This window comes from Buteo buteo, chromosome 2 (genome assembly GCF_964188355.1).
Source record: "Buteo buteo chromosome 2, bButBut1.hap1.1, whole genome shotgun sequence".
Classification (NCBI taxonomy): domain Eukaryota; kingdom Metazoa; phylum Chordata; class Aves; order Accipitriformes; family Accipitridae; genus Buteo; species Buteo buteo.
The window spans coordinates 44,500,754-44,518,012 of NC_134172.1; the positions used below are offsets into that span (position 1 = coordinate 44,500,754).

At 39.3% G+C, this 17,259-nt stretch overlaps 1 protein-coding gene across 1 annotated transcript in view; it reads right to left on the bottom strand.

The window, feature by feature from the left end:
- Nucleotides 1-17,259, bottom strand: part of NEK10 (NIMA related kinase 10) — a 112,647-nt gene that overhangs the window by 67,117 nt on the left and 28,271 nt on the right. The window contains exon 22 of the mRNA XM_075052718.1: nt 7,840-7,915. Coding sequence (XP_074908819.1) covers nt 7,840-7,915 — 76 coding nt within the window. The remainder of the gene's footprint in view (nt 1-7,839; nt 7,916-17,259) is intronic.

The following is a 17,259-nucleotide window of genomic DNA, read 5'->3' on the forward strand; positions in this document are numbered from 1 at the left end:
GAAATATGAGCACATGGTCATAACATAATAATTTAGGCATAACTTGTTATATATTTTAATATTAAACAAAGAATTTATTGCTTGATGGCTTACTTACAAACACCAGCTGGAAAACTAAGGCTACATGGGAAACTGTGCAAAGACTAAAGACAAGGAAGGAAGATGTTTGAGATATCACCTCATTCTATTCAGCTCACTCCCTAACCACAGTAATGGGCACCCTTAAGAAATTGGCCAGAAGCAAAATAGGACAAGTGACCTAAACTGAACTGTCACATGAACCTGTGATGAAAAAAAACATTCAATTCCACTATTTTCTTCTCTAAATTCTCTCTAAAATTCCTTTCAGGAAGAAACTAAAGCCTTTATAAACTCTTCTTGAGGTAGGAATTAGAAAGATAATACTGTACATGTTAATCTGTGAATAGCAATCAACAAAACCTACCACAAATTACATTTACAACACACTCCTGCATCTCCCAATTTAATAACTGGGCACTTTGATGTCTATAAAAATACAAGACTACTTGACTGCAGTTGGGATCCTATAGCTAATTCACTGCTACATCCCTGGATAACACTGTACTACCTCTTTAGTCACAAAATCATTGACCCTTGCTTGTGCAGCTCAAGTAGTGGAGGGCCCAGACATTGAGCAGTAACCCAGGAAAAGAGCTTTCTTCAGCAGAATAGATAGCAAATCCAGATATATACGTCTGCCTGAAATCATGGGGTATTTAAGTTCAACCTCCTTATGACATTCCTGTAAGCAATGACCAGCCATAACCAAGAAGTCTGAGGACTCTAGGTATGGAAAACATCAGCTGCCAATGTGAGTAACATAATAAAAGGCAGTTTAACTCCAAATTATTAAGCCCACAAAAGCTAATAAAGTATCAGCAAATAATTTATTTTTACCTCTCCCCTCTTTCACTCAAAACAGAATCTTTCATAATGTCTGTTTTAAATAAGACCAGATAAGATTAGGGATGCAACTCAAGCAGAAAATATGGTCACTTATGGTAAGAGAGGAAATAAAAGGAAAGACTATAGGCTGGTCTGCTTGCAGATCACTCAAACATTAACCTCTTGTTCATTTAGAAGGCATCAATGCCCCTTTGTTGCTTTTCTTAACCAGATGTCTATCCTATTTCTGATTCTAATTATTTTCTTTATTTCAATTATTCTAGAAGAGTATTACAAACATTCAGCCTCCTACTTGTTAGTCAATTCTTGACGTGGCTGGTCTTTCAGTCAGATGCCTAGCATACCTCATGCTGCCTCCAGTAATTCTTAAGCCATAGCTGGCCTGTCATTCCTTGAAATAGACAGTGAATCTACTGCTGCACAAAATAGGAAAGGGTAAAAAGAGGAGAGCAGATGCTTAAGAATCCAATATTAACATTTCTCTAATGAGACATGGCCACTTATCACTCTGGTGCTTATTCTAATACTGTCTCCATAAAGTCCAAGAACTCTAGTCTGTTACAGTGGCATGTGCTTTCTCTCATTCTAACATTAAAGTTATTGTAACAACAAAAATCACCATTCTGTGCAAAATTCAGCTGTGAAAAAAAACCAAGAAATAGTATAAAAGAGATAGAACAAACCAAGGAAAGACTATGGCAGTATGAACAATACTTGACAGAGCTTTGAAATCTAGCTACTATGAAAAAGCAAGCAACTGAACAAAAGCCACACCAGAAACTAAAGCCCAAGACCCCAGTGAAAACAGGAAGTAGCTTTAACTGACCACCAAAGACATGGTAAAACAGCAAACACACTATTAAGGAAAGATCAAAGACAGCAAGATGACATATAATGGCACTAGAAATTGAAACAGCACACCACATGCCAAGCAGCAAAGTAAAGCAGAACAAGAAATAGTAAAGATTTAGAAATGGTAAGGATCTGCCAAGATACCAATACAGCTGACATCTAAGTGAGAAGAGAATGGGAAAAAAACAGAAAAAAAAACCACCAAAAGTTTTCTAAGTCCTGCAGTTCAGATGTCATAGTAACATCGTTCATCTAAATGTAGCTCATTTGACATTACTTGAAAGAAAAATTAAAAAAGAATAATTCTAGCAAGCAAATACCATTAACATTGGACTAAAAGACATTTACAAGCTCATAAATTAGTTTGATGAAATCACTAATCTTATTCTAATAAAGAGTGTTCATTCATTATTATTATCTCTTCCAAAGGGATTATAACATAATAATTAATATACATTAAAATAACTGTTATACAAGTTCTACAGAAAGAAATATTTCCAAGAAGTACATTACTGGTTTATAACCTGTTATGTTCATAGAACAGTACTTTTTTTTTTTTTTTTTTTTTAAGATAGCACTTTAAATTCATCATGGAGTCTATAAAATTATTACAAACAATACTTCTTTTCTTTTTTTCAAGCATTAAAGTAACTCTTTAGAAGTTAGATCAGCACTACTCACTTGCTTGAAAACAAGTAAAGAAACTAACCTGTATGTTTTCACACTCCCTTTCACCAAGAAAACCTATGCTATGACTTTAAGCTACTGCTAAGCCTTTGTGAGTAAAACAACTCTTCTCTTCTTCGGATAGAAAAAAAATCTGTATGAACTAGTTCATGTCACTTTCAAAGTGGCCTGCTTTCTTTTAGTCCAAGATTTTTTTGCGTTCTCTCCTGTCTAGTATTAAGTTATGTCTTATGGTGAGGGGTGATCATGTAGCATCAAAAAGCAGGCTAAAAATTAAGTATGTATGAAAGTACAACACACTCCCTCATCTTAAATTGTCCTTCCCAACACAAAAATGCTTTAAATAAGTGAAAATATTACCATGTCACCAGAATAAGCAATGAGGAAAAACAGCTATTACAGATCTCTGCATGAAATCATATCACAATATTGATTTATGCAGTGCTCTCACAAGATATGGTTTTAAATAGAAGCAGTGACCAGTACTAGAAAAGAAATTTGGGTAACATAACACAGTATGCAGACTGACTATGTAGTCCCTAAGCAGAAACTAAGATCAAGGAATATTTTCTCCTCCACAGCACAGAAGATGGACACAAGTAAAATAGTACCTCTAATTACCACAAAAAATGAGAGTTTCCTCAAAACACCACAGAAAACACCTCAACTTTAGCACAAAAAGACAAATCTTACATAACATTGTTCTGTGTATCAGTTTTCCAACATTTTAGAACAATTATGTTTCAGAAAGTTCAAGTTAGTTCACCAACTAACGTGGAACATTCTCACCTACTTTTTAATGATACATGACAGGTCTGCTCTTCTTCACAGTTTCCCAACAGCTTTTCAAGATCAGTCAAGTTCTCAAGGAATTATGATGGGATTCTCTATTCCATCCCAATCTCAAAATTTACTTCATTTCCCAGTTTTTCTAAAATTTCTGTATACATGTAAAATTACAAAAGCAGTTATCGGAACCATGACTCAGCTAACTTTGACTTATCTCTCTTGATCTGTTGTTGATACATCCCCTTCATAAGTTACAATCCTTCTTGTGAAACAAAGAAATGGCAGGTATACATAAAACGAAACATCATTCTTTATAACCATGTACAATTTGCTGTGTCTCTTCTGGGAAGAGCTTTGAGACAGCAGGATAATAAAGACTCTGTCACCACTAACTTGGAGTGGATTGTTTCTGGTGACTTATGAGCTGGCAAAAGGATTCAGAATTCATTACCAATTCCCTAAAGCAGTCTTTTCCTCAATTTTTAATGTATTAAGTTTAAACACATCCATTTAATACATTTGGTGTTCAAACATACACAATGCTGGATATTTTAATTCAAGGACACAACCAATTAAAAGGAATTTAATCAGTATGATAGCAGAATAAAACCTAGTACAATGTAGAATTAAAAACCATCACAATTACAAAGCACAATTATATAAGCCCCTCTCTAAACATGAAACAGTGTCTGCTGTTATTTTATGACACAGTTTTTTAAAAATTGCATTAGCAAATTGATTCAGCCAGCCACAAATTCAAACATGTTTCGTACATATAGTAATACATTTTTATCTGAACCACTCTGCAAAATACTTCATAGCCAAATTTAAACAATAAGCATCAGTTGCTACTTTTGACATTTCTTATTTTGTTTCTGTACTATATTGTCTGCTCCAAGAAGGGTGGGTTGCATCTCAAACTACCAATAACTGTTACCCTGTCAATTCAGAAGAAAGTAATTCCTGCCACTCTAGAATGACAATGTTGTTTCAGTTCTTTCTCTTCCTCCTTTCCTTTTTTTTTGGGGGCAGGAACTAATATTGCTGCTCTTGGTAGATATGCATTCCCAATATTTTGATTATTTTACAGCCCTTCACATCTACTTAAATCATGCAAAAAAAACCCCAAACCCACAAAAATTATCTAGTCCAAGTACTGATTAAGTCTATAGGCTCTGACTTCTGCTTCATTACTTGTGTTAAAATACTCTATCAGTTCACCTCATTCCTTGTGAACAGGTTTCCATATCAAAAAGCCCACTGTCACACACAGTACTAGCCAAGTACCTTGAAGGTGGCATCCAGTGCATTCAGCTGTTTGCAAAGCCTTTTTAACATTCTTAAATTATGACGACATTGGAAAGACTTTAATGCTTTAGCCTGTCATTTTAAATATTACTCAAGCATACATTTTAAATACAAAGACATCAGTACTGTATCCTTGTTCTCTTTTCTGACAGCAGACAGGCAAGGATCACTGCTTCCATGATTTTGCCTGTGGAGTTGAACTGACAAGTAATGTCCCAAAAGACCACTTACTGAAAGATTGCAACATATAAGTGACATTTTATCCTCATGCCTACATCCAAATAACTGGACAAAGAGGTGGAAAAAGAACTGCCAAAGTCCTAGCTCTGATGTGAACTTCCATGTATGAAGACAGAGTATGAGAATAATAATAAACATGGTATAAGCAAACATTTTAAAAAAAAAAAAAGAGTATTTAAATCTACAGAACACTATTCTTAAATAAAAATTTCCTATAAAACGTGAAAAGACTCAAAGACAAGAGCGAAAGAATCTAACAGGAATAAAAAAGAATTGAATGTAGGTAGGATAAGAAAATTACAACTCAGTGACCCTGAGGGCCAACATACAATGTTCCGTCAGGTTTTTCTCCTTATTGGCAGGTATTTTGTAAATTAAAATTTCTGATGAAAACAGAAAACAATATTATAGATTGTATTCTGTGCAACATTCTTGGTTTGTTTATGTTTCATTCATTGTAGTTTTCTTTTTCTACTCCCTATGCCAAATAAACTTCACTTTATTTCATAGAATCATAGAATCATTTAGGTTGGAAAAGACCTTTAAAATCATCGAGTCCAACCATCAACCATGCCCTGGAGTGCCTTGTCTACGTGCTTTTTGAATACCTCCAGGGATGGTGACTCAACCACGTCCCTGGGCAGCCTGTTCCAATGCCTGACAACCCTCCCAGTAAAGAAATTTTTCCTAATATCCAATCTAAACCTCCCCTGCCACAACTTGAGGTCGTTTCCTCTTGTCCTATCTCCAGCCACCTGACAGAAGAGACCAGCACCCACCTCACTACAACCCCCCTTCAGGTAGCTGTAGAGAGCAATAAGGTCTCCCCTCAGCCTCCTCTTCTCCAGACTAAACAGCCCCAGCTCCCTCAGCCGCTCCTGATAAGACTTGTGCTCCAGGCCCCTCACCAACTTGGTTGCCCTTCTCTGGACATGTTCCAGCACCTCAATGTCTTTCCTGTAGTGAGGGGCCCAAAACTGAACACAGCACTCGAGGTGCAGCCTCACCAGTGCCAAATACAGGGGAACAACCACCTCCCTGCTCCTGCTGGCCACGCTATTTCTGATGCAGGCCAGGATGACATTGGCCTTCTTGGCCACCTGGGCACACTGCTGGCTCATATGTCAACAAGCACCCCCAGGTCTTTTTCCACCAGGCAGCTTTCCAGCTGCTCTTCCCCAAACCTGTAGCGCTGCATGGGGTTGCTGTGACCCAAGTGCAGGACCTGGCACTTGGCCTTGTTGAACCTCATACAGTTGGCCTCGGCCCATCGATCCACCCTGTCCAGATACCTCTGTAGAGCCTTCCTACCCTTGAGCAGATCAACCCTGCCTCCCAGCTTGGTGTCACCTGCAAACTTGCTGAGGGTGCACTCGATCCCCTGGTCCAGATCATTGATAAAGATCCCTGAGGGAACACCACTTGTGACCCACCACCAACTGGATTTAACCCCATTCACCACAACCCTGTGGGCTTGTCCATCCATCCAGTTTTTTACCCAGCCAAGAGTACACTTGTCTAAGCCATGAGCCGCCAGCTTCTCAAGGTGTATGCCATAAGAAACAGTGTCAAAGGCCTTACTGAAGTCCAGGTAGACAACATCCACAGCCTTTCCCTCATCCATGAGGCAGATCACCTGGTCATAGAAGGAGCCAGAATTGGCAATTTATAGTAGTGGAAGCAAGAGCACCAGAAGTCCCTAAAAGAAAACCAACTTCTGACCTTAGAAAGCTGGACAATTAGTAGAAGCAACAGAGTGACTCTGAAGAGAGGGAACAGCAGCTGTATGTACAAAGGTGTTGCAAAGAAGCTGGAACAAGCAATAAGGAATATTTAGATCTGCAACACTTCAGCTGAACGTACTGTAAACATATTTCCTTAATAAAGCAGTAGTTAGGGTAGTCAAAGCTTAACCAATAATTTTGCAAATGAAGAGAGAGATCCAGAACTGTGGCACAGATTAGCAATTCCTTAATTGATTTCTGATGTTAGCATTTCAATCAATAGAAACTCTCAGCTTAAATGGGAGGCCCAGAACCCATCAACTGCTATTAGATGAATACTGAGCTTGTGCTTTCTACAATTTAGATTTTTACCCAGAGTACATTTGCTCCCTTATGTTCGCAATACAGTTACCTCAATTAACAGGCATGTTTGTTATTTATACATCATGCAACACAAAAATCAATACTCTCCTGCCCAAAATTACTTTCGTTTGAGAGAATCTGACATGCATATATACTCTCAATTACGTACACTGTTTACATATTGTGGGGAACCTTTTGGATCGGAAATGCGTTCTATTCCATGCTCTTGAGAAAAAAACCCACAAGTCAGTAGTAATCTAGGAGCTTAGGTAGCTATATTGGTACCGCAATTTAACGCAATATTGTTCTTCACTTTGGCCTGCTTACAAATGGGATGCCAAAGGAAACTGCAGCTCATTCAACAGACTGAATAATGTATTGTCTAAGGCAAAATTTTAGAGCAGTCATTTATGCGTTTCCTAAGCTTAAATTGCAAACAATATGTGTCATGCTTTTCCACCACTGAAAATGTCAAACTTCAGCAAATATTTTTTCAGTTCAATTATGAAAACCAAATGCCTACTGGTCCAAAACAAATCCACTAGGACCAATTTCAAATATTTTTCAGAAGGTAAGTTGTGCATATGTACAACGTAACTAAACATTGAAGCCACAATTACATTAAAAGCCATTAAAATTAATTTACATTGTTTACATAGATCTTTTTATAACTTGAAAACACATTTCTTTATCTATAAGGATATAGATAGATGAGTAAGTTACTACACAACCACGGTTACGTCATTTTTGCACCAACTTAACCCACAGTAAATGCTATGTGCAAGAACACGCAACAGCAAAATAGGCAGGCAACCAACTACTGCAGAGTACTGTGTGTGGGTAACTTGCACCTTGCTCCTTACTCCATTGTAATTTGCCTGTCTGCTCCAAAAAAGTAACCATGAAGATGGAAGTCACTGTACTGAATATTGTATGAAGGAGTACTTACCATGAGTACAGAATGGTTCCCACTACTGATGCAAGTTTGCTGTTTTCTTGCTTTTGCTTTGCAAGCCCAAAGTCAGCTACAATAAAAAAAGATTCACATGTCAATAACCACCCTCTCTGCAGCATGACAATCCATGCTGTTTCAGAACAGCTGAAAAGTTGGGGGAGGGTGGAAAGGAGGTTTGGGAGTCTTTTTATCTTTTACACTTCGCAGTACTGGACAATACTATCTTCCTATCTCCATGTCCTGGTTTCAGCTGAGAGAGTTAACTGTGTTCCTAGTAGCTGGTACAGTGCTACGTTTTGAGTTCAGTATGAGAAGAATGTTGATAACACACTGATGTTTTCAGTTGTTGCTCAGTAGTGTTTAGTCTAAAGTCAAGGATTTTTCAGCTTCTCATGCCCAGCCAGCAAGAAGGCTGGAGGGGCACAAGAAGTTGGGAGGGGATGCAGCCAGGGCAGCTGACCCAAACTGGCCAACAGGGTATTCCATACCATGGGACATCCCATCTAGTATACGAACTGGGGGGAGTGGGGGCGGGGGGATCGCCACTCAAGGACTAACTGGGCATCAGTCAGCGGGTGGTGAGCAATTGCACTGTGCATCATTTGTACATTCCAATCCTTTTATTACTACTGTTGTCATTTTATTAGTGTTATCATTATTAGTTTCCTCTTTCCTGTTCTATTAAACCATTCTTATCTCAACCCATGAGTTTTACTATTTTTCCCAATCTTCTCCCCCATCCCACTGGGGGGGGGGGGGAGTGAGCGAGTGGCTGCATGGTGCTTAGTTGCTGGCTGGGGTTAAACCACAACACTCCACATTAATCAACAATTTATGTTTGAATCAGGCCTACCAGCTTCAAAAATATTATAAACACACCTCTGATGCTTTCAATCCAAACTATGTGACCAGTTTCAGGTTTCTATTAATATATTCTAATAAACTGTATGACAATGCCAAGTATCTAATAAGCAGTGATCTAATGCCCAAATTAATGGAAAAAATAATGTAATGAAGTTAGTAATTATTTCACTTTCTTTCAAATTATGATAGCTGGCAAGAAAGGACTTTCTCAGAAATTTAATTTCAAACGAGTACAGGAGGTTGTAATATCTGAATAGTTCATGTTCAAAAATTGCTTTTGGTAAGAAATAATGGTGAATCTTAGCCTTACCTTGTGACAAAAGCTGTAGATTTAGATGATCGTGCAATTATGTGCCTTTTGTGTAATTATCAGGTAGTCTTTCACAAAATTGTCACACAGTCTTTAGAGTTTATATTTTTAATCTAAATTCCATGCTAACAGTTGAAGTTTATTTTTTTCAATTCAATACTCTACTGCTGCCTCAACACAACAATGCAGCTAAGGTACATTGCACTTTATTAACTCCAAGGACAGAGAGCAAGAGAAAATCACTGTACTTGTTTAAGTCTGTTAATGAATTTTGTATTCTAATACTACTTCAGAATTGGGAAGACTTGTGTGGTAAATAATACTGTTTAAAACATTTTAAGGCTCCTCTTCTACTGGGACAGAGCGCACAGCATTCCTATTCCAATTTTTTTTACAGTGAGATAGTTCATAAACATTTTAGTTGAAAATGTTTCTACTTGTCAAAAAAAGCTGCAGATCAGAATAAACACAGGTGAGAAAAATTAGTTTGTGTTGGCTCTTGCTCACTGAGAACCTCAAGGGTCTGAAAAGGAGTAGATCTCTTATTCAGAAGGGGCCTCTGAGAAGGTGGCCAAACCTAGATACCTAGGCCACAGATCATTTTTCTTCAAATAAAATATTCAAAGAACAACTAGCTCTGCAGTACTTTGAAAATATAAGTAGAAAGAATGCTATATTAACAGGATTACTGAGAAGCTTCCCTTCTGCCCTTGAGTTAAGACAGCCCTCAGGCAGTTCACTCCAGGGAATATTAATCCCAAAAGGACCAGAGGTTTTTGCAATGTTGATACTTCCCTGAATTAATTGGGATGAATCATGCTAAATTCCCTCCTTTGGAATCCTTCACATAATATTCTACGGAGAAGTATTAAGACATTACATCAACCAATAAATTCAGTTCCTAGTGCTTGAAAGATTTAGGAAAGGAAAGTGGAGAGCTGGACATCTTGGTTCTGGAAGTAGTACATTGTTTTAATACAACATTAGTGATTATCTGGAAAAAAGAAAGCAAGTGAAAAATCAGCCAGATAGACTAAATATAGTCTCTTCCTTTTAGGCTTGGGTCCTCAGAAACAGAGGGAAAAAAACCTGTTTCACAGGCAATAACTTTTTCCAAATTCTGCTAAACCATCTTGACACCAGCAAGAAGCTCCTAAATACAACTGGTGCTGCCAGAGCTCAGGAATGTAAAGCACAGGACAATCAGCTTTAAACATAAATGCTTTTTCTTAGCTTTTTCAAGCCTATAATATAGAATTGAATGAAAAGGAACTGGCAAATGTTGAACTGCATCGAACTAGTGAAATTGCTTCTTTTAATTTATTTAGGCATCTGTCTGCAGCTTATAAACTGGTCTACAACTTTTAATATTCCAGGATTCTTTATTTGGTATTTGATGCCAAAAGGTACTACAATAACTAACAAACAAACGAAATAATTTCTGTGAACTGCAAGAAGCCTGCCTCCCATTCCATTAAATGAAGATATAACCAAATATAAAGATGACTCTTATTAACTGGTATTCATTATTTCAGCTGTGAACTGAGGCTTGACTAATGAGGACCCATTGCAACAATTAATATTTGGCAATTTCCTGAAACACCTTAACACCATAGCAGTATGTCTTTTAGAAGCTGGAACAGAATTGTGAGAGAAAGATAACTCAGTACTTGCTCAACTTCTTATGAACTTTACCCAAGTGTCAGCTTTTAGCACAGAGAGTGAGCTGCATAAATCTTTGATCTGATCTAGTGATTCTTATGATCTTACTGGTCACTTCTAAAATTCAAAATCCTACTTATTAAAGGAATTATTCTTCCTGAACCATCTCGATTTACTACAGTTAATCCATCCAGTGGTACACCAAGCATTAAGACATAGCTCTTAAGTACAGGAACGGGCCCTTCCTCAGAAGCTAGACCCAACCAATTCACACATATCTGTGTGAATGCAGATGCATCTGATCACAAGTCTCACCAATTTCAGAATGAAATACAAAACTTACAGCTTCCAAATATTTTCCTACAGTTTCCATTCTCACACAAAAAAGCAACCTACCAATTAACAGAATTGTTGAGTACTTGCTGGAAGGAACTATATCAATGCTGACAATATCATGATAAGTATCAGTAGAATAAAGGTAGCCAGAGAAAAATGGAAAAGAAAAGCCCTTAGAGAAAGTGAAAGCTTTGTAAACCAGTAAATTAGATGAAACAAAACAAAGGCTGGTAAGATCAAAGGCAAAGAGATAGCACAAAACAGGAGGAAGGGAGAGGGCAGGCAGGCCATCCTGCCACCACCAACAGCAGGATGCAGAAGCGCATGCTGCATCAGTCCATCCAAAGTGGAAATTATAAACCCATCTTAGTGATTCAGAGCAAGATTCTATGAGAAAGATGAGCTAGTAACCCTCTGCCCTAAAAAAGACTAGTCCTGCCCCTCTCTTGTACTGTCTCTGGAAACCAGGTCATCTAGCACTTGTGTCTTGATGAGTTTAGCTCACTTTTTCTAGGCTAGTTTCATGTTGCTTTAATCTAGTCCCAGACCTGATATTGCAGTCCTAAATTCAACTGCCTACCACTTGTTGCCCTCTGCAGTTTTTCAATTGTCGTGGTTTATACCTACCCAGCAACAAAGCAGCACAGAGGTGCTCGCTCACTCCGCCCCGTCCCCACTCCGGTGGGATGGGGAGGAGAATCAGAAAGGAGGAAGAAAAAAAAAAAAAATAGAACCTTGTGGGTTGAGATAAGGACAGTTTACTGTGACAACGCAATGAGAGAAGTTACAACAACAACAATGGTGCTAATAAAAGAACATACAAAATGAGCGATGCACAGTGCAACTGCTCACCACCCAGAACCCAACGCTCTGCCACTTCCCACCCCAAGAGAGAAAGTCTCTCCCCAACCCACTCCCCAGTTATATACTGAGCATGATGTCGCATGGTATCGAATAGCCCCTTGGCTAGTTCAGGCCAGCTGTCCTGGCTGTGCCCCCTCTCAGCTTTCTGTGAAAATTAACTCTATTTCAACTGAACCCAGGATATTATCCACCCCTTATTCTAAACTATCCACATAATGCCCTGATCCTACACTTTCCCTGTCTTTTTTATATATATATAAATATATATATATGCGTGTGCTATTCATATGTGTACACCCGCACATATGAATAGCATTCCCTTAGTCTATGGGCCATCCCTCTAACGTGAGCAATGATTTTATTTAATCCATGACTTCGGGGCTCCATCTGTTGTAACAGTCTTTCAGGGTAGGAGAGATGGCGTGTGGTGGATTGTTGTATGCTGCCTCTAGAACTTGCAGCTGTTGTATTTGGCGCAACCTATGCCCATGGTCTGTGGGTTGAAGATGTCAAACTTGAGGAAATTGCTGGGTACCAGTTCAAGTTCCATCACTGCTGCACTTCGCTTGGTTTCAAAGTCCATCCTTCAGTCATTTGGGTAATTCTTACTACAATACCCTTGATAAGGCATATAGCCACTATAGACATGATGATATTCAGTGGCAGGTTATTCAGAAATTAACATCATACAGCCTAATTCACCGGCTATTCTCTCCCAAGATCAAATCTTCTTGAGGTACACATCAAACTTCCCTATTCTGCCGCATCACACACTAAGTGTGCCTAGGTCCTTGAGCAAAAGCAATCCCGCAGATGGGGTTTGTCTCTGCCTGAGGCAGGACTAACCCAGACTGTCTTCCCTAACATACCCTTCCTGTGTACTACAGGGACTTTATCTCCTTCTACAGTATGTGGAAGTCTTGGTTGGGCAGGGCCAGCCCGATTGGCAGATCCTCTAGTATTAACCAACCAGGTGGCTTTTGCTAAATGTGTATCCCAATGTTTGAAAGTCCCACCCCCTCCATCGCTCTCAGTGTAGTTTTTAGCAGCCCCTTGTATCGTTTGATTTTCCCAGAGACTGGTGCATGATAGGGGATATGATACACCCACTCAATGCCATGATCTTTAGCCCAGGTGTCTATGAGTTTGTTTTGGAAGTGAGTCCCGTTGTCCGACTCAGTTCTTTCTGGGTTGCTGTGTTGCCATAAAACTTGTTCTTCAAGGCCCAGGATAGTGTTCTGGGTGGTGGCATGGGGCACGGGATATGTTTCCAGCCATCCAGGGGTTGTTTCCACCATTGTCAGCACATGGCGCTTGCCTTGGCGAGTTTGTGGGAGTGTGATACAGTCAATTTGCCAGGCCTCCCCATATTTATATTTCAGCCAACACCCTCCATACCACAGGGGCTTTAACCGCTTGGCTTGCTTAATTGCAGCACATGTTTCACATTCATGGATAACCTGCATGATAGAGTCCATGGCCAAGTCCACCACTCAATCACAAGCCCATCTATATGTTGCATCTCTTCCCTGATAACCTGAAGTATCATGGCCCCACCAAGCTAAAAATAGCGCACCCTTACATTGCTAGTCCAGATCCACCTGAGCCACTTCAAACTTGGCAGCCTGATCCACCTGTTGGTTGTTTTAATGTTCTTCAGTGGCCCAACTCTTGGGTACGTGAGCATCTATGTGACATACTTTTACAACCAGATTCTCTAGCTGAACAGCAGTATCTTGCCACAGTGCAGCAGCCCAGATGGGTTTGCCTCTGCGCTGCCAGTTGCTCTGCTTCCATTGCTGTAACCACCCCCACAGGGCATTTGCCACCATCCATGAGTCAGTACAAAGATAGAGCACTGGCCCCTTTTCTCTTTCAGCAACTCTAAAGCCAGCTGAATGGCTTTCAAATCCACAAATTGACTCAATTCACCTTCTCCTTCAGCGGCTCCTGCAACTTGTCACATAGGACTCCACACAGCAGCCTTCCACCTCCGATGCTTTCCCACAATGCAACAGGACCCGTCAGAGAACAGGGCATATTGCCTCTCATTTTCTGACAGTTTATTATACAGTTGGGCCTCTTCAGCACACGTCACCTCCTCCTCTGGCAATATTTCAGTCTTTGCCTTCTGGCCAGTCCGTGATCACTTCCAAAATTCCTGGGCGATTGGAGTTTCCCATGCGAGCTCATTGTGTGATCAATGCAACCCACTTATTCCACGTGGCATCAGTTGCATGATGTGTAGAGGAGACCCTCCCTTTGAACATCCAGCCCAGCACTGGCAGTTGGGGTGCTAAGAGAAAAATTAACTCTATCCCAACCAAACCCAGGACAGCAATGCAGGAATAAAATTAGCATTAGAGAGACAACTCCCTCATCCCCCTAAAATAACAAACCCCCTCATTTTGACTGTTAGATTGTCCCACCTTCCTGAAAAGTAAAAATTACCCTTTTTGGACCAAACATAAAACAAACAATGGTTATTTTGTAGTACAGATGAAGAATGGTTTATATCTTGAAACAGATGAGGTGTAGGGATTGTGGAAAAGGAAAAGGAAAGAAAGAAGACAGAGAGAGAAAAAGGGAGAGAGAAAAAGGGAGAGAGAAAAAGGGAGAGAGAAAAAGGGAGAGAGAAAAAGGGAGAGAGAAAAAGGGAGAGAGAAAAAGGGAGAGAGAAAAAGGGAGAGAGAAAAAGGGAGAGAGAAAAGGGGAGAGAGAAAAAGGGAGAGAGAAAAAGGGAGAGAGAAAAAGGGAGAGAGAAAAAGGAAGAGAGAAAGATTTCACCAGTCCTGGGTCCGGCATTGGTTCAGTCAGCCAAGGTGTCCAGTCAGCTGAGGGGTCCAGTCCCAGTGGGCTTGCGCGCCCGGGGCTTCAGTTTGTGTCCTGTTATCATCCTTGCCCCTCCTTCAGGCAGGCACCCAAACTTGTCAGGTTAATGAGCAGTTTGTGAGCCTTTGGGCTTGGAGGTCGTTAGCGGAACTTCTCCTTCCCTGCAGACATGGCCATTGTTTGATCTTTGTATCAGAACAGTTTATCAGAACAGGGAGCTGCGCACCCTCCAGCACGCCCTCCCCCTCCTGTTGCTGATGTCTGAGCTTTTCACCTTGGTTCCTTGCTGTGCAGGGTTTGTCTTTAAGCAGAACTTGCCCCACCACAATGTTTGAGGCATTAACTCTTTCAGTCTTTCACAGACGGTCCTCAAATAGGAAGAAAAATTAACACAAAATGATGTAGTCATAATCCTTTAGATTCTGAAACACCCTTCTTCACTTGTTTTCACTTGTTTACATTGTGTTTAGGGTAGCAGAGTAAGTGATAATGAAGTAAGATTGTTTCAGAAAACATTAACATGCTAGGGAAGAGGGCATGAAGGCAAGAGAGAACTACAAAAAAATGAGTAGGCTGACTTGACTAGTATCTGAACCTCCTACAGAATGATCTCTTCAACTTTCATAATAGCTGAATTAAAAAATCTTTCTGAATCTTAGCAGTCTCTTTAAATGAGCATTTTAATTATCTGCAATGTTTTTTTCTTTTTATTGTCAGAATCTGTTTTTTCATTTGCCATTTTATTTCACAAATATTTCACCTAGTAGATTGATCTTCTGCAGTAAAAACAAGAGGAAAATTTTCCAGATGCTACATCGTAACAACACTGACCTCATATTTGTCTTCTTAATTTATATTTGAACCCTATTTGAAAATGCCATTATTTTTTCCTAAAATCAAATATGCACACAAAGACCAAAAGCAAAGCAAAAAAAAGAGGATGAATGAAGTATCAAATTCACTACATGTGTGAACTTCAGACCTACTCAGGTCAGATTTTCACTATCTCCTTATTGAACAGTTTCTTCTTCTACCCTGAAAGGCTCAGGATGAGACAAAATCACTTTGCTTTTCTTCAGCAAGTTTGCAACTGTAATCAAGAAATTTGTCAGCAACTTACTGAGTAACAGTGATCTGGAAGACAAAAATATAACTTTATTTTCCTTAAAAGCATATTCAAAATCAAGATATTTTGCAGTTTAATCACCAGTAGTACATACTTATTCTACTGTTTTCCATCGATAGGAAGGGAACAGAATTAATTTCTCATCATTCCCAAATACATGTTCTAGCTATTCTATCATTCTCCTTTCTGTGTCCTAATATAAATGCTTCATAAACTCACTCTACTGTGTCAGTTTTGTGACGCTTGTAACTTCTGCACTAAGAACATTAGCATTGATCCACATCTAAAACTGAGATTTGTAGAGATATGTGATTGTGCTATTAATCCACCAATAGTGTCCAGAATGTCTGATTTACAGTGTGTATGCAAACAAGTGGGAAACTCCACTCAGCCTATTTTGGAAGCTTTGAAAATAAAGTAGTACAAGCATTTCCTTGAATCTTAGTATGAAGGGTTGCAATTCTGATAATGAAGACTGGTTAAATGAGCCATATAATCTGCAAAAAAACTAGCACTGATCCAAGTGACTGCAAAACGTAGTGACTAACACACAACAGACGCTAGTTACATCCACTTTACCTCCGGGCCACTGCTTCTCTGGGCATGGGACAGAATCAAGAGCCAATAGGTCTTACAAAAAGTGCATTCAAGCAAGTATTCTGAATTACAAAATTAACAGGTAGCTTTTCTCCAGCATCCAGCAACTACTTGAACTTTTCAAGTCTCATTCACTTAACCACTCTGACACTTCATGGCTGCCTGCTATGATTAGAAGTATATCGGAGGGGTGAGCTGTCTCAAAACTAGTACTCTGCTGCTATATAATCCTAGGTTTCAGTTCCCTACAGAGCCTTTCTGCTGCTATTCCATAATGTGTACTAAACATTAAACAGAGCATGCCACTCAAAAGAGCATATGGAACCCTTCACAATTCTCCTTGATATCAGACCTGAAAGGTGCCAAAGTGATTCCATATGGCCAGCCCTCTTTGACCACCAAAATCTAAACCTTGCTGCAACTATATGACACTGAGGAAAAGTGATGATCTAGAGAGTCTTCTATTTCGTCCTGCAAACAGATGCAGCTATGGAGCTCTAGAGAGAAATATGCTGTGCTAGAAACAAAATACAGCTGCAGTAAAATATAGCTGCAATAAAAGCAGCTACACATTCTCAATTCAGAAAACTGTAACTTCTCAATGACTTATATAAAAAGGCTGGGTAGATTAACCTGAGAGCCACAGATAATATTGGTTCAATGAATCTCTAAAACCCTATACAAAACAACTTTGATTCAGGCTATGCCTAAAATTCTACCTTTCTGAGTGTGTCAGAAATTATAAATCAGACATTCAACCTGACCAGAGATACACAGTTTCAGTAACACTATTCTATTGATTTAGAATGAGATGTTTTATGAA